General features: G+C 45.2%; 1 protein-coding gene across 1 annotated transcript; it reads right to left on the reverse strand.

Annotated features, from left to right (window-relative positions):
- Positions 1-1,518: 1,518 nt before the first annotated feature.
- LOC135983877 (uncharacterized) lies at positions 1,519-3,614 on the reverse strand. The gene is made up of 2 exons (XM_065597478.1): positions 2,868-3,614; positions 1,519-2,207 (listed from the first exon to the last, which is right to left on the reverse strand). Exons 1-2 carry the CDS (start codon positions 3,247-3,249, stop codon positions 1,639-1,641), a joined length of 951 nt encoding a protein of 316 aa, XP_065453550.1. The 5' UTR covers positions 3,250-3,614; the 3' UTR covers positions 1,519-1,638.
- Positions 3,615-26,297: the final 22,683 nt, after the last annotated feature.

Consider the following 26,297-nt stretch of genomic DNA (forward strand, 5'->3'; position numbering starts at 1 on the left):
CTCTTCCCATTCTGGCGCCGTGGGTTGTGGGAAGGGGGCGTGGGTGCGGGGCATTCTGGGTCCTGTCCCAACGCCCTGTGATGCATCGCTTCGCATCCCAGAAATCCCTTTGTTTCTGTCCACCTTTGGCGCCATCTTTCAACGGTTTCTGTGCAGCACGATCTGTCTGCGGGAAATGGAGCCTGAACTGCTGAGGCGTATGCTGACGAGTCTTGCCAGCACGTCATGTTTGGCTGTCGAACTATTCCTTAAGATCCAAAGTGACAGTGAGAGTGAGGAGTCCGACAATGCTATCGAGCCACGTAACGCATACAACACGAAATTGCTTGTGGCATTCACGGACATGCTCAGCACCATGGAACGCCATTTTTGGGCTCGGGAAACAAGCACCGAGTGGTGGGATCACATCGTCATGGAAGTCTGGGATGACGAGCAGTGACTGCAGAACTTTCGAATGAGAAAAGCCACTTTCATGGGACTGTGTGAGGAGCTCGCCCCCACTCTGTGGCGCAAGGACACGAGATTGAGAGCTGCCCTGCCAGTGGAGAAGTGGGTGGCTATTGCAGTCTGGAAGCTGGCAACTCCAGACAGCTACTGGTCGGTCGCAAACCAGTTTGGAGTGGGAAAGTCGACCGTTGGAATCGTGTTGATGCAAGGGCCATTAATCGCATCTTACTCAGAAGAACTCTGGGTAACGAGCAGGACATAGTGGATGGCTTTGCACAAATGGGGTTCCCTAACTGTTGAGGGGCGATAGATGGGACGCACATTCCTATTCTGGCACCACCCCACCTAGGATCCGAGTACGTTAATCGGAAGGGGTATTTCTCTATGGTTCTCCAGGCGCTTGTGGATCATTGTGGGTGTTTCATTGACATTAACACAGGCTGGCCCAGAAAGGTGCATGACGCACGCATCTTTCGGAACACTTGGCTGTTCAGGAAGATGCAGGCCGGGACTTTTTTCCCCAGAGTGGAAGATCACGGTAGGGGAAGTTGAAATGCCCATTGTGATCCTTGGAGATCCTGCTTACCTGTTAATGCCATGGCTCATGAAACCCTACACAGGAAGCCTTGACAGCAGCAAGGAACGGTTCAACTACAGGCTGAGCTGGTGCCGAATGACTGTGAAGTGTGCCTTTGGCCGTTTAAAGGGCCACTGGTGATCTCTGTATGGGAAGCTGGACTTAGCAGAAAACAGCATCCCCGCGGTTATATCTGCGTGCTGTGCCCTCTATAATATTTGTGAAGGGAAGGGTGAAAGCTTCACTCAGGCATGGACCTCCGAGGTTCAACACCTGGAGGCTGAATTTGCACAGCCAGAGAGCAGGGCTATTACAGGGGCCCAGCGCAGGGCTGCAAGGATTAGGGATGCCTTGAGGGAGCAATTTGAGGCTGAAAACCAGCAGTGATATCTGGTGCCCTGCACGGGAGTGAAGTGCAGTAGTTCCAATCTTTAGGAATCAGTATTTGCTAAGCAGACAAGCAGACTTGCAGTGCCTGTTTATTTCCTGGGCTAAGGAGTCTTTTACTTTATGCAATAATAAAGAATGTTTTCAAAGCCAAAAAATCCATTTATTGAAAAGAAAAAAAAAATTTATTGAAAAGAAACAAAGGGGTGGAGTGGGGAACAGTACAATCACAGATTTGCGTATGTCCTGTCTGATGTGCTGTGCAGTGAGTGCTGCACTTCAGGATAGCTATACTGCATGGTGATGGGGGTTGAGTGCAGAGGGTAAGGGTCATGGTTTTCAGGGCGGGATGGTGAAGATACTGGTGTTGGAGGCAGCGGGTGACGTGAAGAACACGGAAGTTGGGGAAAGTGGGTTGGAGGTGACAGTGGGGCACAACGGAAAGAGTTTTGGGACAAGGGCTGTAGGGGGAGGTGGCATTTGTGTTTGCGGTACTGCTTCTCTTTCTGCATGGCTATGAGCTCCTGGATAGCGTCTGCTTGGTGCTCTAGGATGCTTATGAGCCGATCCGTGCTTTGCTGCTGGTGCTCCGTGCTTTGCTGCCGGTGCGCTGCATTTTCCTGGCAGATCCTGCTTTCTCTCTCCCTCCAGTTCTGTGCTTTCTCATTCTCTTTAATAGATTGCCGCATCACTTCTTGCAGCATGTCTTCTTTGCTTTTTCGCGGTCTCTTCCTGAGTCTTTGCAGTCTCTGAGCAGGCGATAAGAGGGACGGCTGAGGTCTCAAGGTTGATGCTGCTGTATAGGCAAAATACAACATTTAACAGAGGCAGCATTGTTTATACCAGACAGAGTAATGATTCCCCCCGCACTTAAGGAGTAGAAAACACACAGGGTCTACACAATAGCATAATTTTCCCATCCGAAACAAAGCACTCATCCCACGGGAGCCTCAAAATGGTGAGTAAGGGGGACTGATTGTTTCAGGGCTTCACTGTCCTCTGGGTTTCTGTGCCTTGGGGAGAGCCAACAGCTTCAGGGGGCACCTACACTGAACACTGTCCCAACATTTTCCACAGGAGTTTGTCCTGGACGATATCTCGCTGCTGAGGGTGACCTGGAAAGCAAGGTAGGGTCTTCTACTGCAATGCGACTTCCGCCCTGGCCCATATGCAGCTTGCCTGTGTGCAGCAATGGTCCCCCCACCCCTCACGGCACAGTGGTGCGGACACGTTAGCCTGGCTGGGACAAGGACCACGGTGGCTCTCCCGATAAACCTTCACAAGCGCATTGCACATGTTCTGGATGAGACATTTGAGGAGATTACCGAGGCCGATTACCGCGATGTGATAAACCACATCAATGCACTATTCCGCATCTAGGCATGCATGCTTAACCTTCCTCTCCCAAAGAGCCCCCACTGAAAAAATTCCTTCCCGAAAAAAAAAACCCGTGTACTGGGAACCTGCTCTTCTGTTTGTCCTCCACCAAGTACCGGCCGCTGTGACTGGCTACCTTCCTCCTGGCTCGAGAAGAGCTCCTGGCTGCATGGCTCCAGGGATTCCGGGGTGTCTCCATCCGGCCCACCACCCTCACTCCCGTTTTCCTCCTCCTCTTCCTCCTCCCCCCCCCCCACCGGCTCAGAAGTGTCCATGGTGGTGTTCGGAGTGGAGGTGGGGTTAACCCCAAGTATCGCATCCAGCTCTTTGTAGAATCGGCAGGTCGTGGGGGGAGCACCCGAGTGGCCGTTTGCGTCGCGGGCTTTGCGGTAGGCACTCCGCAGCTCCTTCACTTTAATCCTGCACTGCAGGGCGTCCCGGTCATGGCTCCTTTCCATCATGTCCTTTGATACCTTCCCGAAGGTATCGTAATTCCTACGGCTGGAGCGCAGCTGGGACTGGACAGCTTCCTCCCCCAAACACCGATGAGGTCCAGCAACTCACCATTGCTCCATGCTGGGGCTCGCTTGGCGCGTGGAGGGATGGTCACCTGGAAAGATTCGCTGATAGCACTCCACGCCACGCCGGGCTGAGCAAACAGGAAGGGGATTTTTAAAATTCCTGGGGAATGTAAAGGGTGGGTCACATGGTTGGTTACCTGAGGCCAGGGCAGTAGAGTTTGAAATGATGACCAGAGTGGCTAGAACAGGCATTGTGGGATACTGCCGAATAATTCTGGAGGCCATTCACAGCGCATTGGGTGGCCACACTGGCACTGCAGCGACAGCGCAATACTCGCTGTTCCTCTCGGAGAGGTGGAGTACATGCAGCGCTGCAACCACGGAGATACAGCGCTGCAAATGCCTTGCCGGTGTGGACGGGGAGTGAGTTACAGTGCTGGGGGCGGCTTTACAGCGGTGCAACTCGCAAGTGTAGCCAAGGCCACAGATACTCCCATGTCAGTAGCACAGCATGGAAAAGGGCACTTGTTAGTTCTCAGGGACTCACCTGGGTTCCTTTCCTTTTCTCCCCACATTGCCTCTTAGGTGTCTTTAATTTTTAAAATTTCTCTTTTCTGTCTCCCCCTCACTTTCCCCTGAGTGTCCATATGGCCCAGAAACTGTTCTCCCTCTGAGCTGAACTCTGCTGAAAGGAAAATCAGGCTTCAGCTCTCCTGTGATGACCTCACCACTGACTCCACAGTGCTGGGTTTGTGATGATAAGATGACATCACAATGCAGAGCTGTGATGCTCTTTTGGCCATCCATTTACTTCTCGCCTGCCATGAGGGGTGTAGGGGACCGTCACTAGTCTTCAAGTAACTGTCCGGTATAGGCTTCAATTAAGTCCAACAAGGCTTATAACCAAATGCAGTCAAGGAACTGTGGTCTCCTCGGAGTCTGTGAGGGATGCTCCAAAAGCCAACGGGTATTTTCATATGTTTTTTTAAAAAGTTTAAAAAAATAGAAACATTTCTGCCTGTGGAACCATATTGGCCCACACTATATTGGGTCATTAACAGAGCTGGGAATCTTTAGATCCACAGCACTGTCCTCCACCACTTGAGCTACCAGAGTAACTGGTAGCAGAAGAAGGCTGTTATCTTCTAGGCAGACCTGCCACTAAACAGAGATGGAGACACACACTTTGCCAGTGGGTTTCACAGCGATTTGCTGAATAGGAATAATGGGTTCAGTTCCAGTTTCTGCAGGGGACTGTGCTCTAGTAGCTACAAGCCCTCTGCCCTAGCCCCCAGAGCTCTCTGTCCCCATGTCCTCCTACCTCCTGCCTCCAGCCCTTGCTCCTGTCATGCCGCCTCACTGTTAACCCCCCAACTCTGACCCATCCTCCCCTGCCTGGCTCCTGCCCCTGCCCCCATCTTCTTCACTGTCCAGATTCTGCCCATGTTCCCTCTCCTGCTCCTACCCTTGAACAGCTCCTGCTCTTCCCAGACCCCTCTGCACCTATCCTCTCTGCTCCAGCCCCTCTCCCCACACTTGTTCCTATCACCCCATCTTCTGCCCCTCTCTGCCCCTGGTTCCCCCACTAGCTCCTGCTGCTCTGCCCCTGCCCCCAGTCTTCTATCTGCTTCCCCTCCTGCCCTACCTCTTTCCACAGTGCTCTGCCTTACAGTCAGGAGCTCCTGACTGCCTGGGCCCAGCAGGGGGATCATTGAGAGCCCGGGACAGACAGGCTCCATTCAGTTGGTTCTGGTGCCTAGTGCCACAGTGGTTCCCAGCAGTGAGAGCAGCATTTGCAGGGAAAGTCCTCCTTAGCCCCTGCATTCCCAAGATGGAGTATGCTCAGTCGCTCTGTGGGGATGACACATGCACAGTCCAGTCAGCAGGTAGGAGCAGGTGGGGCTAGAGCATACTCATGCAGAATCTTTGGAGGATTGAGCTCCCAAATTGTAGTAAGTCTCTACTGGGCATGTGCAAACTGAGATTTTTTTTTTTTTTTGAGGCTTTCAACATGTCCATATTTGAGCAAAATTTCATGGGGCTGCCAAGGCACATTCTAGCTCCGGGGTGATACCCCTTTGTCATATTTCAAATCTCTGCCCCCTGAGTCTGGAGGTGCTGGAGCTTCTGAATGAAATGGTTGTAAGAATTTTTCTAACATGGGCAAAGCAACATATTTTTTTCTCTCACCTCATTCTTAGAAACAGCAGACTGTTTTTGCTGAATTTTTCAGAAAATAAATAAATAAATAAAAATTCAGCCTGAGGCACATACCCAGCATGGAAAATTTCGGCCTGAACAGTTAAAGGTTAGCGAAGTTATAAACAGCTGAAAGCAGAGTCTTATAATGGAAAATGTTGGGCAATCTTAACTATAGGTTAAGGCAGGAAGCACCGCCTATAATATGTATATGTTTGAGAAGGCACTTGTAATAGGTGTTGCAAGAGAAACTCAGATAGGCTGTCAGTTATAACCATAATAGAACCATGTTAAATCCTGAAAGTCAAAGCCCAATTTAGTAAGCCAAAAAGTAGATAAAAAGTAAAACAAAAGTAGACAAAAGGCTTAGAGGTTCAGTTTCTTCCATCTGTCTTTGCTTTTTACTGCTAGTCACTTGAATATAATTCTTTTCAGCAGTGGAGCCACGGTGGGCTTGTTTGCGCTTCTCTGCTTTCAGCTAAGAAACAGTTATTTGCTTTCTGGCTCAAAAGGCATTTTATTATTTCTTTCTCTCTTTTCCTTCCTTTAAAATGCCATAAATATATAGCTGTTGTTTTTGTTTGTTTGTTTGTTTTTGCCATTCAGGGTTGTGTTTGGTTTATTTTTTTAAATCAGTGGACCAGCTCCTCAGCTGGAATAAGTTGGAGCAGCTCCATTTACACCAACTGAGGATCTAACCCTAACAATGGATTTTTTTTATCTTGGAAATCTACAAATGAAGATCTGGAGATTAGGATAGTAGTTATATAAACTTTATTACTTTTTTTATTTTAAAGTGAATGACTTGACTGATATCAGTTTGTCTATGTTTAGATTTTAAGAAAAGGTCCATTCCAGCAATCATCAGAGGATCTTTGTAATAATAATAATAATAATAATAATACAATTGGCTAAGATTTTTTATAGAAGGCAAATAAATTCTTTTAGAAACTTCAAGACTAAGGTCATACAGAATGCGATCACCTCTTACACACTTTCAGATGTGGTAGCATCTAACATGTATTTTACAGAGTTTTCCAAGTATTATATTTTTTTGAGAGATATAGTGAACTCACAGAAATAAACGAGGAATTAATTCTGCTCCAAAGATCTGATTTAAATATAAATCCTGACTTGCTTTATATGATTACGTAGCTTTTGTGAGGGGGAAACAACTTCTGAGAACACACCGCTGAAAATGTTGTCTCACAGGACGCAGCTACTTCTGTAAAATTCAGGACGTTCACTCTAGTTGTAGTGCTGCTAATTCAGGGCATGATCTTGCCGGCCTTACGCATGCAAAACTCCTGTTCAACTTGTTGGGACAGATTCCTAGGTAGGCTGGTGCAAAGACACCATGGGTCAGGTGTAAACCTTCCCAGGGGCAGGGGTCATCATCAATGCTGTCTCAACAGGAGCGGCAGTGAACAGTCTAGGGAGGGGCAGGTTGGAGGGATGGAGAGGAGATATGGCTGGCGCATTCTTATACCCTGGAGGTTTCACATCTTTAAATTTGTCCGTATGGGCCATTAAAGCAAGGATGCACATTAGACCAGCCCTGGGGCAGCACCTGGCATAAACCTGGATTGTGACTGCCCTTGAATAGAGGAGGAACAATCCACCTCTTCTCCGTGCCTGCCCATCCCTAGGGCTAGCAGAGGGATGCTTTTCCATATACAGTGCACAACTGTATAATGTCAGTCTGGATAGCCCTCTGTTTAAATTAAGGGACCAACAAATCAAGAAACGACTAAATATAAAGTCTCCATGGAAGAGCACAGTGCGAGCAGGTATCTCCCCTATAACAGACTGCATCCAAGCGGCCTCACAAAACAGTAGCTGCCTCTGCTGACATTCCGAGGCGCAGTACCCAGAGAACGATGTTATAACAAAAGTTACATGGCTCTGTATCTCATACAACTGATTGGGCATTAGCCTGAGTAAGGACTGTCAAATCAGGCCCTATGTCTATAAACCTCATTCAAGGAGACATGCTACCTTCCAGCAGATCACCTTGCAGGAAGGTAAAATTTGCTCAGAGATCTGTTAGTGGAAAATTAGAGCCAGTTTACATCTCCTCTATTTGGGGGAGTGAGGGCTTGTCCCTAACAAATGCCCCATATTCAATGACCCCCATAGGCACAGAGGCCTGGAATACCTGGGGCACAAGTCTGTCCTTGCCACACCCATTTCCTCTACTTCCCAGGCTTCTTTGGAATGCCCTCTGCTCCCAGGACTGCTGCAGAGGCAGCACAGAGCAGATGAAGCTGGCTCTGTGTGATGCATAGGTGCTAGTTGCACCTTACACCTGCCAGCATAGTTGTAAAGGGGCTCCATGTCAATGCTGGACAGGGCCCATGTAGTTCACTCTAATCCTCCTTTCTCTGGGGGACTTCATACCACTGCAGTGAGGGCTGTGAATTTAGCAGACCCCAAGGATCTGCAGTGCAGTCCAAGAATCTCTGTGGTTTCCAGGCTGTCCTCACTGAGGTTGTCCCATCTGTACTGCTGCCCGGCCTCCCCCTGGCCCATGTTTCCTGTGTCAGGAAGTTTCATGAGGAGACTGTGTTGCCAAGGGCCCATGCTTATTCAGCAGAGACACAAAGAATATATTTCCATGGGGTTGTTTTCTTTGTCCAGAGATTGGGATAGTAGGATAAGTCTCTAAACTTTGGCGTGTGTCCTAAGTGAACCTCCAACGCTTTCCAGGTTTGATCATTGCTGATTCTAATTTTGGACCAAATTTTACTCACTTTACTATGGAAAAATTCCCATTGATCTCAGTGGGAGCTTTGACATGAATGAGGTGAATGGGATTTTTGCTTCAAAGCATTTACTATAATGTTTTGACTTGAGCAGTTTGCCAAGATTTGGGGTCTTGACTGTTGTTTCTGTTAGGGGGAGAAAATTATGATGGAGCCAGTTATTTCTGTGACAGGTTGGATCACAGAAACCCCCTTGGGAACTGCCAACTGATGTGCCAAGACTACTTCTGCCCCTGCCTTCCCTGCCAGCTTGGGACTCCAGCACCCTGTCTTGTTGAGCCAGACACGCCCATCTGCTCCAACACAGACCCAGGGTCTGAACCACGTGCCCCAAAGCTGCAGACTTAACTGAAAGCAAGTTAAGAAATGTTCCTGTCTTTAACACTCAGATGCCCAACTCCCAATGGGGTCCAAACGCCAAATAAATCTGTTTAACCCTGTTTAAAGCTTATACAGGGTAAACTCATAAATTGTTCACCCTCTATAACACTGATAGAGAGATATGCACAGCTGTTTGCCCCTCCCCCCAGGTATTAATACATACTTTGGGTTAATTAATAAGTAAAAAGTGATTTTATTAAATACAGAAAGTAGGATTTAAGTGGTTTCAAGTAGTAACAGACAGAACAAAGTGAATTACCAAGCAAAATAAAATAGAACATGCAAGTCTATGTCTAAGAAAACTGAATACAGATAAAAACCTCACCCAGTAAGCTCCCTTTTACAGACTAGTCTCCTAGTTTGGGTCCAGCAATCACTCACACCCCCTGTAGTTACTGTCCTTTGTTCCAGTTTATTTCAGGTATCCATTGGGGTGGAAAGGCTATCTCTTTACCCAGCTGAAGACAAAATGGAGGGGTCTCCTAGGGGTTTAAATAGACTTTCTCTTGTGGGTGGAGACCCCCTCCTCTCTCCTATGCAAAGTCCAGCTCCAAGATGGAGTTTTGGAGTCACATGGGCAAGTCACATGTGCATGCATGACTCAGTTTCTTACCAGCCAAGCCACATCCCTGGGAAAGCTCCGATGTGGAGTGGTGTCTTCGAATTCATTTTTGGCTTAAGTGGTTCTTGATTGGGCACTTAATTTGCACATTCCTTTCTCAAGAAGCTGACCAAATGCTTTACTAAGGCTATCAAGTATACAGCCAATATTCCTAACTTCAAGTACAAAAATGATACATGCATACAAATGGGCGGAATGTATTCAGTAGATCATAACCTTTACATAGATATGTTACATGGCATATGTAGCATCAAACATATTCCAGTTATATCATATATACATTCATAAGCATATTCCCATGAAACCTTATGGGGTACATCGTCACAATTTCTTTCATGCAATCTTGTTTATTTACAAAGAAAGTATACATTAGACCTGTGTTCCTGAACACTGCAGGAACCAAGGAACAGGAGATAATTTCTTTGCTCACAGTTCTAAGCCCCTTTCCAGCCAGCACTTTGCTCAAGGCTCTCTCTCTCCCACTCTTTTTCCTAAGGTTTCTAACAGTGCTAACTGTGTCTGGTGCTTCATAGAATCATAGATATATAGGGCTGGAAGGGACTTTGAGGGGTCAGTAAGTCCAGCCTCCTGTGCCGAGGCAGGACCTTCGCTGACAGGCGTTAGTTCAACCTGTTCTTAAAAACCGCCAGTGAGAGGGATTCCACAGCTTCCCTTGGAAGCCTGTTCCAGAGCTTAATTACCCTAGTTAGAAAGTTCTTCCTAATATCTAACCTAAATCTCACTGTCTGCAGATTAAGCCCATTACTTCTTGCCCTACCTTCAGTGACCATGGAGAACATTTGATCCCCGTCCCCTCTATATCAGCCTTAACATATTTGTCAACTATTATTAGGGCCCCTCCCCATCTTCTTTTCTCAAGACTAAACATGCCCATTTTTTTAAGTATCAGGGGGAGCTGTGTTAGTCTCCTGGAATTGACACCTCCACGTCCACCCTGATCGAATTGGCCCTGTCAACACTGGTTCTCTACTTGTGAGGTAACTCCCTTCTCTTCATGTGTCAGTATATAATGCCTGCATCTGTAATTTTCACTCCATGCATCTGAAGAAGTGGGTTTTTAACCCACGAAAGCTTATGCCCAAATAAATCTGTTAGTCTTTAAGGTGCCATCGGACTCCTTTCAGTTTTTTTAACCTTTCCTCAGAGGTCAGGTTTTCTAAAGCTTGTATCATTTTTGTTACTCTCCTCTGGACTCTCTCCAGTTTGTCCACATCTTTCCTTGCTGATTCTCTGTGTCCTTCTGTGATGTGCCTGGCTGCATCTGTGCTCTCTTTCATGCACACGCACACAAATTCATAAAAACAATACCCAGCATCCCTGCCTTTGCATTCAGCCCACAGTGGAGCCCCTCTACCAGCATACTTCAGATTCCCGACTGGCCCTGTCTGGCCTGTGTTTCGGGTGGTGGCTTCTGTTGTTTCAGCTATTTATTCCATCAAGTAGCTTGATTGGTTTCTTATATTTATCCTGAACGAAGGGTGGCTTTCATGTCCGCTAGCTTCAATGAGATTTTACCCAACCCCAAGCAGAACAATACTATTTAGCCCTTTACAGGCATGCTCCTGTAGTTCAGGTTCAGGGCAAACTTCCATTGGCTTAATAAAAGTTTTACTTAAGTGAGGACTTCAGGGTTTTGCCTGCCTTCTTCAGCGTGCTCTATTGGATACGATAAAGGTGACCTGGAAGAGCAAAAAATGGGCTAGGATTTGTTTCCTTATAATGTAAATCCTTAAACAATTATATATTTCAAAACAGAATCTGTACCTGTGTTACTAGTGCCACCACAGATTCTAAAAACGGAAAGAATGTTAAAGACCTAATTTACCTTTTTCCACTATTCATGTTGTTTACTTGTTTTGCTCTTCCCACAGCTGGGACAGTAAAACTAGTTCAGAGGTTCTCAACCAGGGGTATGTGTAACCCTGGGGTTATGCAGAAGTCTTCCAGGGGGTACATCAACTCATCCAGATATTTGCCTAGTTTTACAACAGGCTACATAAAAACCAGCGGAGTCAGAGCAAACTAAAATTTCATTCAGACAATCACTCGTTTATACTGTTCTATATACTATATCAGTGGTTCTCAAACTATGGGTTGTGACCCCAAAGTGGGTTGCGAGTTCATTTTAATGGGGTCACCAGGGCCAGCATTAGACTTGCTGGGGCCCAAGGCAGAAAGCCAAATCCCGAGCCCCGCTGAAGCCAAAGCTGGAGTTTTTAAGTGAGGAGAAACGTGGGGTTTACAAGACACATCAAACTCCTGAGGGATACAGTCTGGAAAGGTTGAGAATCACTGAACTAGTCCACTGGATTCACTATCTGTTTAGTTAGTTTCACTTCCTAGGTCTGCTCCTGTACCCACTGCAATGGAAAGGTTTAAATTTGAAATAAAAATGTCAATGAAATGTAAAGAAACTTTGGACCGTGTAAAACAAATAATTTGTGGTTGATTGCAGGGAGGAAGGAAGTAGCTGCGCTAAAGTAAAGCCCTAGACTTGCCATTGGGACTACTTATGTAAATAAAGTTGAGCGAGAGTGCGTCCATGTATGCATAAGATCTAGTCTTAAGTTAATAGCACTGCTTTAAATGTATAGGGGGCCTACTCATGACTTTGAGGTGCTGCATATCTTGCAAGGTCAGGTTGTAGTTCTTAAAATACCAGATCATCTGAATCATTATTCATTTTAAAGATCAGTGCATATGAGACCTGATTATTAAAAGAGTTCCTTTTTCTTTCAAGCACCTGCAGTTTTCTCTTACTGACAGAGCTTTTCTTGCGGTGTATTATTGTGATTATATCTGACAAGGTGCATTAAAGTGATGGCTTAGACTAATGAGAAATTATGTTAGGTCACGTTACTATTTTTAAATCGAGCACAGATGATGCAACCCTAAAACAGACCAACATAAAAGGAAAAACTGAAGTCCCAGCAGTTTAAAGGTGCCTTTACTTGAGGAAAACAAGACACAAAACTCTGCTGTGATTCCGCTCAGCCACTCCTGTACAAGAGAGTGAGTTGGGCTAAATCCTGCACGGCTTTGGCTACTGCAAGTTGAAGAGTATGTTTCCCTATGGAGGCAGCCACTCACTATCTCACTCACTGGTAGCATGGCTCCAAAGGTGTTACTTGAATTCAAAGCCTGAACTCCAAGGAACCTTTATGGAGAACTGGTCTCCAAGCGGAGTGGACTCCCTCTCTATGGATGGGAGACTCTTCTCCTTCAGTTTAATATCACTGTTTTTCCATCTACTATTAGGCATGTCTACAGCAGCTGTAATTGACAGGCGTAAGATATACCAATATACCTTTACACCAGTATGACAGTGTCTGTGCTAGGGGGTTGTACTGCTTTAACCATATTGGTTTTAAACCACTTGAGCTATAGAAAAACTCATTCTCTCTCTCTAGAATTGAGCTGGGTGAACTAGTTGCAGAAAACGATGCATTTGATGAATTTAGTTCCTTTTTCTGTTTCCTCCTCTGATTATCTGCAGACAGATTTCAATTTTCACAGCTGAGTTCATTATTTAAAATTAATTGACAATTGGTTTATTTATGGGAACATTTGCAAGTACAAGCTAAACACATACGAGCTAGGTTTTTAAACTGATAGAAATGAAGCTTGGTTCAAATCACAGCACTAGCAAATCAGTGGAACTTTATGTGTAGAACAGGCCTCAGAACTTATTTGCGGGCTATGGGATTGATACAAATTCAGTGCAGGAGAGCTCACGGGCCATATTTTCAAAGGTATTTAGGTGTCAGAGGTAGGTGCCTCAGGGCTCTTGGAAATCAGACTAGGTGTCTAGCTGCACCTAAGTACCTTTGAAAACCTGGTCTCATGCCTTTTTTGTTTTAAATTGCTGTAACATGCCAGGCAAGCTGGCCATGCTTCCCGATTAGATGAAAAATTGGTGGCAAGCAAATGAAAACGGTTGTAAATAATTAAGTAAACATTCCCAAATACTTTTTTCATTATTCACCCAGCTCTAGTTTAGAATTCTCCAGTTCCAAATCCTTTTTTTAACCCCCAAACCTTGGCCATTTGATCACTTCTGAACGCCCCTGAGAGGATACGCAGTTGGCGATTCTGATTGGCTGCTATAAACAGTTCTTTTAAGATCCCTTGCTAGTCCCTTTGCTGAGCAGTCACAGTTGCTTCCACAAAAATATCAACTTTAATGTAGTGACATTTTTACTAAACCAAGGGGATAATGCTGTGTCACACCATTTCACAACCTGGAGAAGTGCAAATCAAAGCTCCCAAACCCATTCCCAGCAAGTGTTATAAAATTTTCTTGTTATTTGAAAAAAGTTCAGTTTTGTCATTAGTGTGTGTGTGTGTGTGTGTGTGTGTGTGTGTGTGTGAGAGAGAGAGAGAGAGAGAGAAGAACAGGAGTACTTGTGGCACCTTAGAGACTAACAAATTTATTTCAGCATAAGCTTTCAGGGGCTACAGCTCACTTCTTCAGATGCATAGAGTGGAACACACAGACAGAAGATATTTATACATACAGAGAATATGAAAAGGTGGAAGTACGCATACCAATTGTAAGAGGCCAATCAATTGAGATGAGCTATCAGTAGCAGCAGAAGAAAAAACTTTGAAGTGATAATCGAGATGACCCATAGAAGGTGTGAGGAGAACTTAACATGGGGGGAAAAAAATTCAATTAGTGTAATCACCCAACCATTCCCAGTCTCTGTTTAGGCCTAAGTTAATTGTGTCTAATTTGCATATTAATTCGAGTTCAGCAGTCTCTCTTTGGTGTCTGTTTTTGAAGTTTTTTTGTTGCAAAACTGACACCTTCAAGTCAGTCACTGAGTGATTAGAGAGGTTGAAGTGTTCTCCCACTGGCTTTTGAATGTTATGATTCCTGATGTCAGATTTGTGTCCATTTATTCTTTTGTGTAGAGACTGTCCAGTTTGGCCAAGGTACATGGCAAAGGGGCATTGCTGGCACATGATGGCATATATCACGTTGGTAGATGTGCAGATGAACGAACCCCTGATGGTGTGGCTGACGTGGTTAGGTCCTATGATGGTGTCACTTGAATAGATATGTGGACAGAGTTGGCATCGGGCTTTGTTGCAAGGATAAGTTCCTGGGTTAGTGTTTTTGTTGTATAGTGTGCAGTTGCTGGTGAGTATTTGCTTAAGGTTGGGAGGCTGTCTGTAAGCGCGAACTGGTCTGTCTCCCAAGATCTGTGAGAGTGAGGGATCATCTTTCAGGATAGGTTGTAGATCTTTGATGATGCGCTGGAGAGATTTCAGTTGGGGGCTGAAGGTGGCGGCTAATGGCGTTCTGTTATTTTCTTTGTTGGGCCTGTCCTGTAGTAGGTGGCTTCTGGGTACTCTTCTGGCTCTGTCAATCTGTTTCTTTCACTTCAGCAGGTGGGTATTGTAGTTTTAAGAATGCTTGATAGAGATCTTATAGGTGTTTATCTCTGTCTGAGGGATTGGAGCAAAAGCAGTTGTATCTTAGAGCTTGGCTGTAGACAATGGATCGTGTGGTGTGTCCTGGATGGAAGCTGGAGGCATGTAGGTAAGCATAGCGGTCAGTGGGTTTCTGGTATAGGGTGGTGTTTATGTGACCATTGCTTATTAGCACAGTAGTGTCTAGGAAATGGACCGCTTGTGTGGATTGGTCTAGGCTGAGGTTGATGGTGGGATGGAAATTGTTAAAATCATGATGGAATTCATCGAGGGCTTCTTTTCCATGGGTCCAGATGATGAAGATATCATCAATGTAGCGCAAGTAGAGTAGGGGCGTTAGGGAATAAGAGCTAAGGAAGCGTTGTTCTAAGTTGTTCTAAGAGCCTTAAAGATGTTGGCATACTGTGGGGCCATGCGGGTACCCATAGCAGTGCCGCTGACTTGAAGGTCTATATTGTCCCCAAATGTGAAATAGTTGTGGATGAGGATAAAGTCACAAAGTTCAGTCACCAGGTTTCCCGTGATGGTATCGGGGATGTTATTCCTGATGACTTGTAGTCCATCTTTGTGTAGAGGGCTTCTACATCCATAGTGGCCAGGATGGTGTTTTCTGGAAGATCACTGATGGATTGTAGTTTCCTCAGGAAGTCAGTGGTGTCTCGAAGATAGCTGGGAGTGCTGGTAGCGTAGGGCCTGAGGAGAGAGTCCACATAGCCAGACAATCCTGCTGTTAAGGTGCCAATGCTTGAGATGATGGGGCGTCCTTCCCAGAACCTGCACCCCCTCCCTCCACACTCCCTCTCATCCCCAAACTCCCTCCTAGAGCCTGCACCCTGCACCCCAGTCCCCTGCCCCAGCCCAGGGCCTGCACTCCAGATCTCCTCCCCCACCCAAACTCCCTCCCAGAGCCTTGGGCAGGTGGGGGGTGGAGTTGGGGGGGCAGAGTTTGGGCAGGGGCAGGTTCTGGGCACCACCAAAATTTCTACAAAGCTGCTACCCCTGCCGGCAAGAGCTGATGGACCAGCTTCTGAGGCAGCAAGTTAAAGGGCTGGAGTCCAGGGCCCTTTAAATTGCCACCAGAGCCCTGCTGCCAGAGCCCTGGGGTAGCGGCGGCGGGGCTCAGGTGGCGATTTAAAGGGCCCAGGGCTCCTGCCGCTGCTACCGCCCCGGGCCCTTTAAATTGCCGCTGGAGCCCCACTGCCGCTACCCCAGGGCTCCAGCAGCAGGGCTCCGGAGACGATTTAAAGGGCCCTGGAGGGTAGCAGCAGCCGGAGCCCCAGGCCCTGCTGCTGGAGCCCCAGGGCTCCGTCGGCAATTTAAAGGGCCTGGGGCTCCACTGCGGTAGCAGCAGTTAGAACCCCGGGCCCTTTAAATCACCCCCTTTAAATTGGCCCCAAACCCCAGGGCTCTCAGACACCTCTGCATCTGGGAACTCAGGGGGTGATTTAAAGGGCTTGGGGCTCCCAGCTGCTACTACCACAGCCCTCGCCCCGGGCCTTTTAAATCCTGATTTAAAGGCCCTGGGGATTTAAAGGCCCAGCCTCTTCCGGTGGAGGCCACGCCTCTTCCGGTGGAGGCCACGCCCGGACTCCAGAGTACCGGCAAGTCCTTTAAGTTACTTTCACCCCTGGATAGGTCCATCCTGGCTAATAGCCAGGATGGGCAGGAATGGTGTCCCTAGCCTCTGTTTGCCAGAAGCTGGGAATGGGTGACAGGGGATGGATCTTTTGATGATTACCTGTTCTTTTCATTCCCTCTGGAGCACCTGGCATTGGCCACTGTCGGAAGACAGGATACTGGGCTAGATGGACCTTTGGTCTGACCCAGTATGGCCGGTCTTATGTAGTTCTGGGGAAAAACAATAACACAAAATATGGAAAAGGCAGAAGTTCTAAATGATGTTTTTGTTTCAGTTTTCACCAAAAAATTTAGTGGCAATTGGACATCTAACTTAATGAATGCCAGTGAAAATGAGGTAGGATCAGAGGCTAAAATAGGGAAAGAACAAGTAAAAAATGACTTAGACAAGTTAGATGTCTTCTAGTCACCCGGGCCTGATGAAATACATCCTAGAATACTCAAGGAGCTGACTGAGGAGATATCTGAGTCATTAGCAATTATCTTCTAAAGTTATGGAAAACAGGTGAGATTCGGTAACCTTATAGGGAGCACTGTGGCCCTGTCTGTTGAATGGGCTGTCAAACAGAGAGCTTGTCCACTTGTGGTCATTAAAGTTCTCATGCTGCTTTTACAAGAGCGGGAGTGCTTATCCATAGGGGACTTTGGCAAGGACATTGGCGTCCCAGATTTTCCCCTGCAGTTTCAATCAGATAAAATAGTCCCCACTTCTTGCCCTAAATGTCTGAGTAGTGTTGCTGTGTGCTGTTAGAGACTGCGTATGTTTCACTCCAGGAGGGGTTCCATTACTATGGAGGTTAAGTGAACACTTAATATAGTACTTTGGAGTTTGTACAATATGTCAAATAGATAAGCACAATAAAACACTTTGGGATTCTTCTTGATGAAAGACTGTCTGTTTGATTTATGACGTACTGTAATAATGTCCATTGTGAGTGGGTTGTCTGGTACTTGCATAGCTCAAGATTAGTGAAGTATAGAGCTTGCTAACTTATTAAAATAAAAGATCACGAATAAGAACAGCACTTACACTAGCTAGGCATAAACTGGTCAGCAGCTGTGGTCAGGAAGACATTTCCTTGGAGGGTACAATGTTGCATATCAGGAGTATGGTTTCCTCTGAATCATCCAGCATTGACCATTGTTGGAGACAAACTCTTGTATTAACTGGTTTCAGAGTAGCAGCCGTGTTAGTCTGTATCCGCAAAAAGAACAGGAGTACTTGTGGCACCTTAGAGACAAACAAATTTATTAGAGCATAAGCTTTCGTGAGCTTCTGCCCACTTCTTTGGATGCATATCGTATTATGCATATTGTATTAACTGGACAGTTAGTCTGTTCCGGTATGGCAATTCCTGTGTACCTAGAATATTGTGACATTTTAGAATGCATGCATTCAAACATCGGAATGTGCTGTAGCCAGTTTCTCGGAAGCCAGGCAAATATAAAAGAAAGAAATCTGGGAATGCCGCCTTAATGAGGCAATCAGAACATTTGGGATTCTGCATGAAAGACGATTATAGGATAAATGATATTTAGATAGCATCATGTGGCTCATTAAATAAAGTTAATTCTGTGAAGAATGTGTTTGTTTACAAGGTTGAATCAACTTCTTAAGTGAGAAGAAAATCTACTGTTAAAAGTTTGTAATCTCAGTTGTTTTAGGAACTAGTGATGTAGATCTGATAAGGTGTCAGATCTACACTTTTCTATGATATCACTATGAAAGGAAGAAGATGCAATATACACGCTTCTTTACTCCAAAGAATTTGCATTTAATATTTTTTTGAAGTGCAGTTGTAGTCTGAAAAATAGCCATATAAAAGTGACCACTTCTTACTCAACAACTCTGCTCAAGAGTGTATTGGAGTCAAATCTGCTGATTTTAGCTGACTACAATAGGGATTTTCTCTTCTTCTCCTTTTAGCTCTACAGTACTAAGAGAATGCACTGGATTCTACTCTCGCTTGTGCATCACCACATGTAATTAATTACGTATTGATTTCCAATCAGTTACACCTGTGCAAACTCATTGCAGACAAAATGAAAGTAGAACTTGGCCTGCAGAAACCTTAAGACGGGTGTTGTTGTGCAAGAAGTAAAGAACACAGCTTGATTTTTGGATCCACTGGGGATTTTACAGGGCTGCTAGGTTAAAAAAATAAACATCTTTTTACATATTAACTGAGCATGTTTGATCACAAAGCCCCATGATGCCATTTTTACACAATCAAGTTTCAAAATGAACTTGCAAGTGAATTTAGTGCTGGTGGAAAGGTTAAGGATAAATAGCCTTGGAAAGAGAAACCCTCAGTTTACTCACAGAACAGGTACAGCATGGCCAGTAGAAACTTCTCCCCTATTCCCATGCACGCAACACAACAATGTAGAGAGGAAGGATGGCTTAGTAGTTAGGGTGTGGACTTGGGACACCTGGGTTTGATTCCCTGCTCTGGCACAGATTTCCTCTGTGACCCTGGGTAAGTCATTTAGTGCCTTAGTGCCTCATCAGTAAAACAGGAATAAAACTACTTTGCTCTCTCACAGAAGTGTTGTACTGATAAATATACTAAAAATATTGTGAAGCACTCCCATACTATGGCCAGATAAGTACCTTAGACCTTGTCTACATGGGGATTTTACATCACTGTAACTACAGTTAGTTCACCTTACAGTGCCGTGTGTCCATCCAAAACCTGTTCTTAAAGCAATTTATTTAGCATCTTAGGTCACAGTAAGTAAGTAGTAAGGAGTAATTTCACTTTGTAGTGAGTTTGTTCATACTAAGGTTCATGTGGACCAGTTCCTAACCTCTGCACTTCTGGCAGTCCCAGCTAGTCCACACTGCATTGCTTCACACTTGGATTGACCTGTATTGGTACCTGCATGCATTCCAATGCTCCAGAGTCATCTAGTCCTGGAGTAACTTCTCTGTTGAAACGGTGGCTGCATTTTTGCAAGCAATGCCACCACTGAACCCAACATTGCTGTGGTGTATAGTGCTGCAGAGAATGTGGCAAGCACCCAACAAACCACTGGTGCTCCCATGGCCCCACATATGCCACAGAGTCCAAACAGGAGGAGATTTATCAGGGCAGCCAAGAACTCTCTGCTGTGGCAGATTTGGATAATACGTGAGAAACCCATGTGGACAGCCATATAGAAACCACTGTGGAAGAGAGCTCTGCCAGCACCCTGCCCCACATTGCTGTGGAGGAGAGCTGTGTCAGTAAGTATTGTGTGCTTTTTTACAGTGCAGCTGCACAGGGGCATTTCAATTACTTTTTCCAGGTCTGGGCTGTCTGGCACCATGCAGGGCAGCGCTATGAGCCTCTCTCTGGCTGCTCAACATTCAACCCCTTCCCGCCCAGCAAGCTGTACACGGTGTCCACACCAGAGACTTAAAGTTTTATATCTCCGCAGTATCTAATCCCATAAACCACACAACCCCCGACCACCCTTTCCATGTCTGAACCCCATCCGCTTCCCCCAGTTCGGAGCTGCTTCCTGCCAGCTCTTCATCCCCACTCTAGCCACCACAGGGGCCCCCTTCCTCACCCAAAAAGGCATCCAGGCCAGACAATTAATATTTCTCTACAGTGTGAACTCATACAACCAATGGCCACCCTTTCCATGTCTTCCCTCCCCTCCCCACATGAGCTACTTTCTGCTTGCGTTCCCTCACTTCCCCCATACAGTCAGGGGGGATTCCCCCCCCAACCTCCTTTTGTTTAGGGTGTCAGCATCTTGGGGGTTGAAAAATGAAACACACTGCATATAAGACATTTTCATTGTAACCCCAGAAATGGAAAGCTTAAAAACTCATTAGAAAAGGCATATTGGCTCACGGTTTCATTAGCGCACTCCATTAAAAAAAAAAATTCTCACCAACAGGACATCCTAAAAAAATATTTTGTTTCAGTGAAAGGTAGTTTCTGAAATGAAATAGTCCAGCAGTTGCTGAGTGAAATTGACATTCCTGGAGTGCAATCATCATACTGTGATGAACAACAAAATACGAATCTGGAATTATGATGGGCAGTGTCCAAAGGTTCAGAGGGCAGGAAAAGTGCCTGAGTGTTCAGCTCCTTTCTGAGCCTTATACACGCTCCATCCTTCTTGTCTCTGCAAAAGTAGGCCAGAAATTCAATAAGGCCAGACTTCTTCCATGGGATTTTAACACTTCTAGTTGAGCCCAGAGTGCAGAGATGTACAAAAGAAGAGGCCATTCTAAAAGAAAGGCAACTAAATGATTTTGAACCTAAAAAAAGGGGGGTGGGAAGGGGTTCATTCAAAGTTTAGAGGAGGGTTTGGGGGTCAGATGTTACTTTCTCTGAACCAGTTTGGCCATCCCTAAAACCAATGAAACCCAGTCACCATTTCCAACTCTTTGTAAGACTTAAGGGTGATTCATTGTTGTGCTGCACCTTGCTCAGCTACTTACACCAATGAAAAGTGAGTGCAGCGTGCATGTAAAATTCTACCAGATCTGAATGGTAATGTTTCCCAGCCCTTCTGCAGTGGTGTAAATGTTTGCACCTTGTGCAGAGGGCAACAGAGATGGTCTCCACTAGGGGGCCTGATGCTACAGTCCTTGCACATTGCAAACTCCCATTGAAATCCAGGGCAGTTTTGGCCATGCAAGAAATGCTGGACGGGGCCCCAGTGTCCTGATCCACAGTCCATTGACGTCACTTGGAATTTTTAGTTTAATGGCTTTGGATCAGGCCTGGGTAAACAGTGAGGTTCCAGCCAGAGAACATGGCAGAGAGCGGCAACTGTCTGTAGTTTGTTTATCCTAATCATGGTGTAAATAGACTTGAAAGCTGGGAAATGGGATGCTTAGACCATGCCTCATGAAAATGGTTTTGAGATGCTTTACCAATTGCCAGCCTTTTATGGAAAGAAAAACTGGAATAAGAAATAAAAATAATAAAAAAAAAACCACCCTCCAGTGACATCCTCTGGTTCATGGTAGTAGATGAAAGTAGGTGGGGAGATTGGTCAGTTTTGTATAATTCCAGAACTGCATTGTGTTCTCTGCATGCAGCTGTGCTGTTTGTGTTTCTCTCGAGGTGACAAAAGCATGAATAATGGTAGCAAGGTTCACAGCCAAAAGGAAAGGATGCCAAGCACAGATGGTAAAACACAACCTTGGCAACGGGTAGTACCGGGATATCTAGGAGCAGTGGGGGATCTAATAACACTCCTTGGTGGCAAGCCTCAGTAAGAAACTGCAGGCACCCTCCCTCAGTCAAGGGGGCTAATATAATTTCTGCCAATTCTTCTGGACTTGGCCAGACTCTCAATGGAAAGAGAAGAGTTAGAATGTGAAATGCACTCGGGGTGCAGTGCAGGTTTGTCAATTATACTCTGCAGGCCACTTTGATGTAGCCCCCGGCAGCTCCGGCCCCCAGCCGAGCACCACGACCCCTCCCTCCCTCTTTTCCTGGACACGTCCGGCTTTTTGGGATTTCCTCCCGGACGGGGATTTGAGGCACAAAAAGCCGGACATGTCCAGGAAAATCCGGACGTATGGTAACCCTAATGTAGTCAGATGTGACCTTGCTCAGTACTATACCAGGCATTCCTTGTCGTACCATTTGGACAGTAACATTTGCTCTTATCACATACAGCATCTTTGTTCTGGTCCAATATATAGTGGATGTTTCATTTTCATCCAAGCCTCCATTTCTTTTCCTGGGTAAAGAATTTTAGTTCCTGTCCCCATAGACCGACACAGGTTCTCCCCCTCCTTTTCTTTTTGGTTGTTGCCAATTCCTATCACACAAGGTCAGAACGAGGGACTAACATTTTGTTCTGTGTTTGTACAGTATCCAGTACAATGGAGACCTCCTCCATTATGGGGCTTCTTCATGTTATGATAAGGCAAGTAATAAATAATAATATAATTTATATATCTCTTCTCATCCCAAGTAAAATTAACATCTCTGCACCCCAAGAATGGCTGTCTTCCCATGACTGTGGGATTCTTTTGAATGGTATTTGAACTTGCACTCGCCAGGCTCTGTGTCAATAAGGCAATTTGTCAGTATCTTTCTTCTGATCATAATTTTAAAAAATAATAGTTTCAATACATGTAGAATTCCCCGTAACACCTAGGATTCGAACACAAATAGGATTTCTCAACAGAGAGTAATATCTGGTCTGCTACAAGGTATAATGCTCAGAATTTCTTGGCAATAACATGTGGCTATACATAGTACATGAAATAACAAACAGCTGCCATTTCATTCAGGTAAACAACAAGGTGAGGCATGGCTTGTTTTGATCAGAGTATTGTGAATGGATACATGGTCTCTGTCAGATCTCTGCTGAGATCTGTGATAGGGATAATCAGTTTTTTCTCATTGCAACTGGCAGATGGGATCTTTTTAGTTAGGGTGACCAGACAGCAAGTGTAAAAAATCAGGACTGAGGTGTGGGGGGTAATAGGTGCCTATATAAGAAAAAGCCTCCAAAATCGGGACATCTGGTCACCCTATTTTTAGTGTATAAAATTCTACTTGAGTGAAATTCACTAGTGTTCAGAGGCCTATGCTACCCTTAAACCCAATTTCAACTTTCAAAATAGGGTTGAAGTGGTGCACAGGCTTTGCAAAGGGATGAATTTCATCTTTGATGAGAATGGTGTGGAGTGAGCAAATCAGATTTATGAATAGGATGAAGCTAGGAAGGAACACAAACAATGTGGTGCCCTTAGAATGTTGCAATAAGTGAAAGTGCTATCAAACAGATTGCACTGGATTTCCAGAAGTGCCGAGTCCCCCAGGGTGCTATTGAAATCCATGGGAGCTCCTCTGGAAATCAGGCCCTTAGCAGTTTATTTTCCTCCGATTAGCCACACCCAAGGCTCATTATGTTGGGGTGGGAGTGGAGGGTATAATATAAGAACCTACAGCACAGATGGGCATAGGAATTACAGAACAATAAATATAATGGAAAGAAATGAATGAACATTAGATAGGGAACTGGGTGTGATCATATTTCATTTACTTTCTCATTCACAAAGTGGGTGTAGATTCTCTGCTGTGGATCAGTGCTGAAGGTTATCACTAATAAACAGTTTACAGGCTTCTTCCCCTCTTTTGAAATGTGGTGTAATGTACCAGCTGGTATGATGAACATGACTGCCCTCTACTGAAGAGAATCAAAGCAGCTGAAGACTCAAGAGTTTGTGATGGTAGGAGGGGCTGCAAAGGGGATCTAAGTACACTTAAGGCAATTCAGCTTTAGGTCAAATGACTGAGCTCTGTCTTTTGGAAAGAGAAGGTCCTTGTGCCCATGCACGGGTGGTGCCTGTAGATACATGACTATGGATTTACTACAAGAGCACCAGGCTGCCCAGCTGTCCCCTCTTGTGTTTAAAACAGGAGGTCTTGGGTTGACTGTGGCTAAATAATGGAACATGAAAAAAAGAAGATGGGGAACTTCAGTCCAAGGAATGTGCAAAATGATGCTGTGAGTGGACACTACCTGTTTCTGGAACAGGGTAACCCTAAACATTCTCATATGTGGTACTGCATCTAACAGGAGTGTTTGGGTTAGTTTCTGGGTGCAGCAGTAACTGAAAGAATGGGCCAGTTCCTCAGCTGGTATAAATCAGTGTAGCTCAGCTGAAGTCAGTAGAGTTACATTGATTCCCCGCAACTGAGGATCTAGTCCTACACCTTTTTTCTCTCACATGGCACTGATTAAATATAGCAGTGATTCTCAATCTTTTCCATACCTTGACCTCTTAGAATCATAGTAATGTAGGAGTGTAAGGGACCTTGATAGGTCATCTAGTCCAGTCACCTGCACTGAGGCAAGACTAAGTATTATCTAGGCCAGTAGTGGGCAGCCCGCAGGCTGCACGTGGCCTGTCAGGATAATCCGCTGGCAGGCCATCAGACAGTTTGTTTACATTAGCACGGCTGCCCGCAGCTCCCAGTGGCTGTGGTTCACCATTCCCAGCCAATGGGAGCTGCTGGGAGTGGCGGCCAGCACATCCCTGTGGCCCGCGCCGCTTCCTGCAGCTCCCATTGTCTGGGAACGGCGAACTGCGGCCACTGGGAGCTGCGGCTGGCCACGCAAATGTAAACAAACTGTCTGGCGGCCCACCAGTGGATTACCCTGATAGGCCTCCTGCAGCCCTCAGGCCGCAGGTTGCCCATCACTGATCTAGCCCGTCCCTGATAGGTGTTTGTCTAACCTGCTCTTAAACACCTCCAATGATGGAGATTCCACAAATTCCTCAGGTAATTTGTACCAGTGCTTAATTATCCTTATAGTTAGGAAGTTTTTCCTAATATCGTACCTAAATCTCCCTTGCTGCAAATTAAGCTCATTACTTCTTGTCCTGTCCTCAGTGTATAAGGAAAACAATTTATCACCCTCGTTTTTATAACAGCCTTTTACGTACTTGAAGACTGTTACCATGTCCCTACACCATAAATCTTCTCTTCTCCAGACTAAACAAACCTATTTATTTCAATCTTTCCCCATAAGTCATGTTTTCTAGATCTTTAATCATTTTTGTTCACATCTTTCCCAAAGTATGCTGCCCAGAACTGGACACAGTATTCCTGTGGAGGCCTTATCAGTGCTGAGTAGAGTTGAACAATTACTTCTCGTGTCTTGCTTACAATACTCCTACTAATATATCCCAGAATTATGTTTGCTTTCTTTGCAGCATTATTACTTTGTTGACTCATATTTAGTTTGTGATCCACTGTAACCCCCATATCCTTTTCTGCAGTACTCCTTCCTAGGCAGTCATTTCCCATTTTGTATTTGTGCAATTGATTATTCCTTCCTAAGTGTAGTATTTTGCATTTTTCCTTATTGACTTTTATCCTATGTGTTTCAGACCATTTCTCCAGTGTGTCAAGATAATTTTGAATTCTAATCCTTTCCTCCAAGTGCTTGCAATCCCTTCCAGCTTGGTATCATCCACAGACTTTATAAGTATACTCTCTACACCATTATCCAAATCATTTAGGAAGATATTGAATGGAACCAGACACAAGACAGATCCCTGTGGGACCCCACTCCATATGTCCTTCCAGCATGACTGTGAACATTGATAATTTCTCTCTGAGTATGCCTCTCTAATCAGTTGTGGACCCCCCTTATAATAGGTTCATCTCTAGGATATATTTCCCTAGTTTGCTTATCAGAAGGTCATGTAAGACAGTATCAAAAGCCTCACTAAAGTTGAAATATATCACATTTACTGCTTCCCTCCCATCCACAAGGCTTGTTACCCTGTCAAAAAAGGACATTAGCTGGGTTTGACATGAATTGTTCTTGACAAATCCATGTTGGACAATTACTTATCACCTTATTATCTTCTAGGAGCTTACAAATTGATTTTGATTATTTGCTCCACTATCTTTCCAGATACCAAAGTTAAGTTGACTGGTCTATAATTCCATGGGGTGTGCTTACTCCTGTTTTTGTAGTCATGAACTATATTTGTCTTTTTCCAGTCCTCTGGGATCTCTGCCGTCCTCCACAAATTCTCAAAGATAATTGCTAATGGCACAGAGAGGATTTTCAGCCAGTTCCTTAAGTATTCTAGGATGTATTTCATCAAGTCCTGATGACTCTAAGACATCTAAAACTTGTCTAAGTAATTCTAAGCTTGTACTATCCTTATTTTAGCCTCAGATCCTACCCTATTTGCACTGATGTTCACTATGTTAGTCTTCCAATCACTGCTAACCCTTTTGATGAAAACTGATACAAAAAGGCATTTAACATTTCGGCCATTGCTGCATTTTCTGTTATTGTCTCTCCCTCCTCATTGAGTAATGGGACTACTCTGTCCTTGGTCTTCCTCTTGCTTCTAATATATTTGTAAAATGTTTTCTTTTACCCTTTATGTTCCTAGCTAGTTTAATCTTAATTTTGTGCCT

This window comes from Chrysemys picta, chromosome 1 (genome assembly GCF_011386835.1).
Source record: "Chrysemys picta bellii isolate R12L10 chromosome 1, ASM1138683v2, whole genome shotgun sequence".
In the NCBI taxonomy this organism is placed as follows: domain Eukaryota; kingdom Metazoa; phylum Chordata; order Testudines; family Emydidae; genus Chrysemys; species Chrysemys picta.

Coding starts and splice junctions, on each gene's coding strand:
- LOC135983877 (XM_065597478.1), bottom strand. CDS start 3,249: ATGATGGAAAGGAGCCATGACCGGGACGCCCTGCAGTGCAGGATTAAA. Junction 2,208..2,867: donor AACAGAAGAGCAGGTTCCCA/GTACACGGGTTT, acceptor TTGCCTATACAG/CAGCATCAACCTTGAGACCT.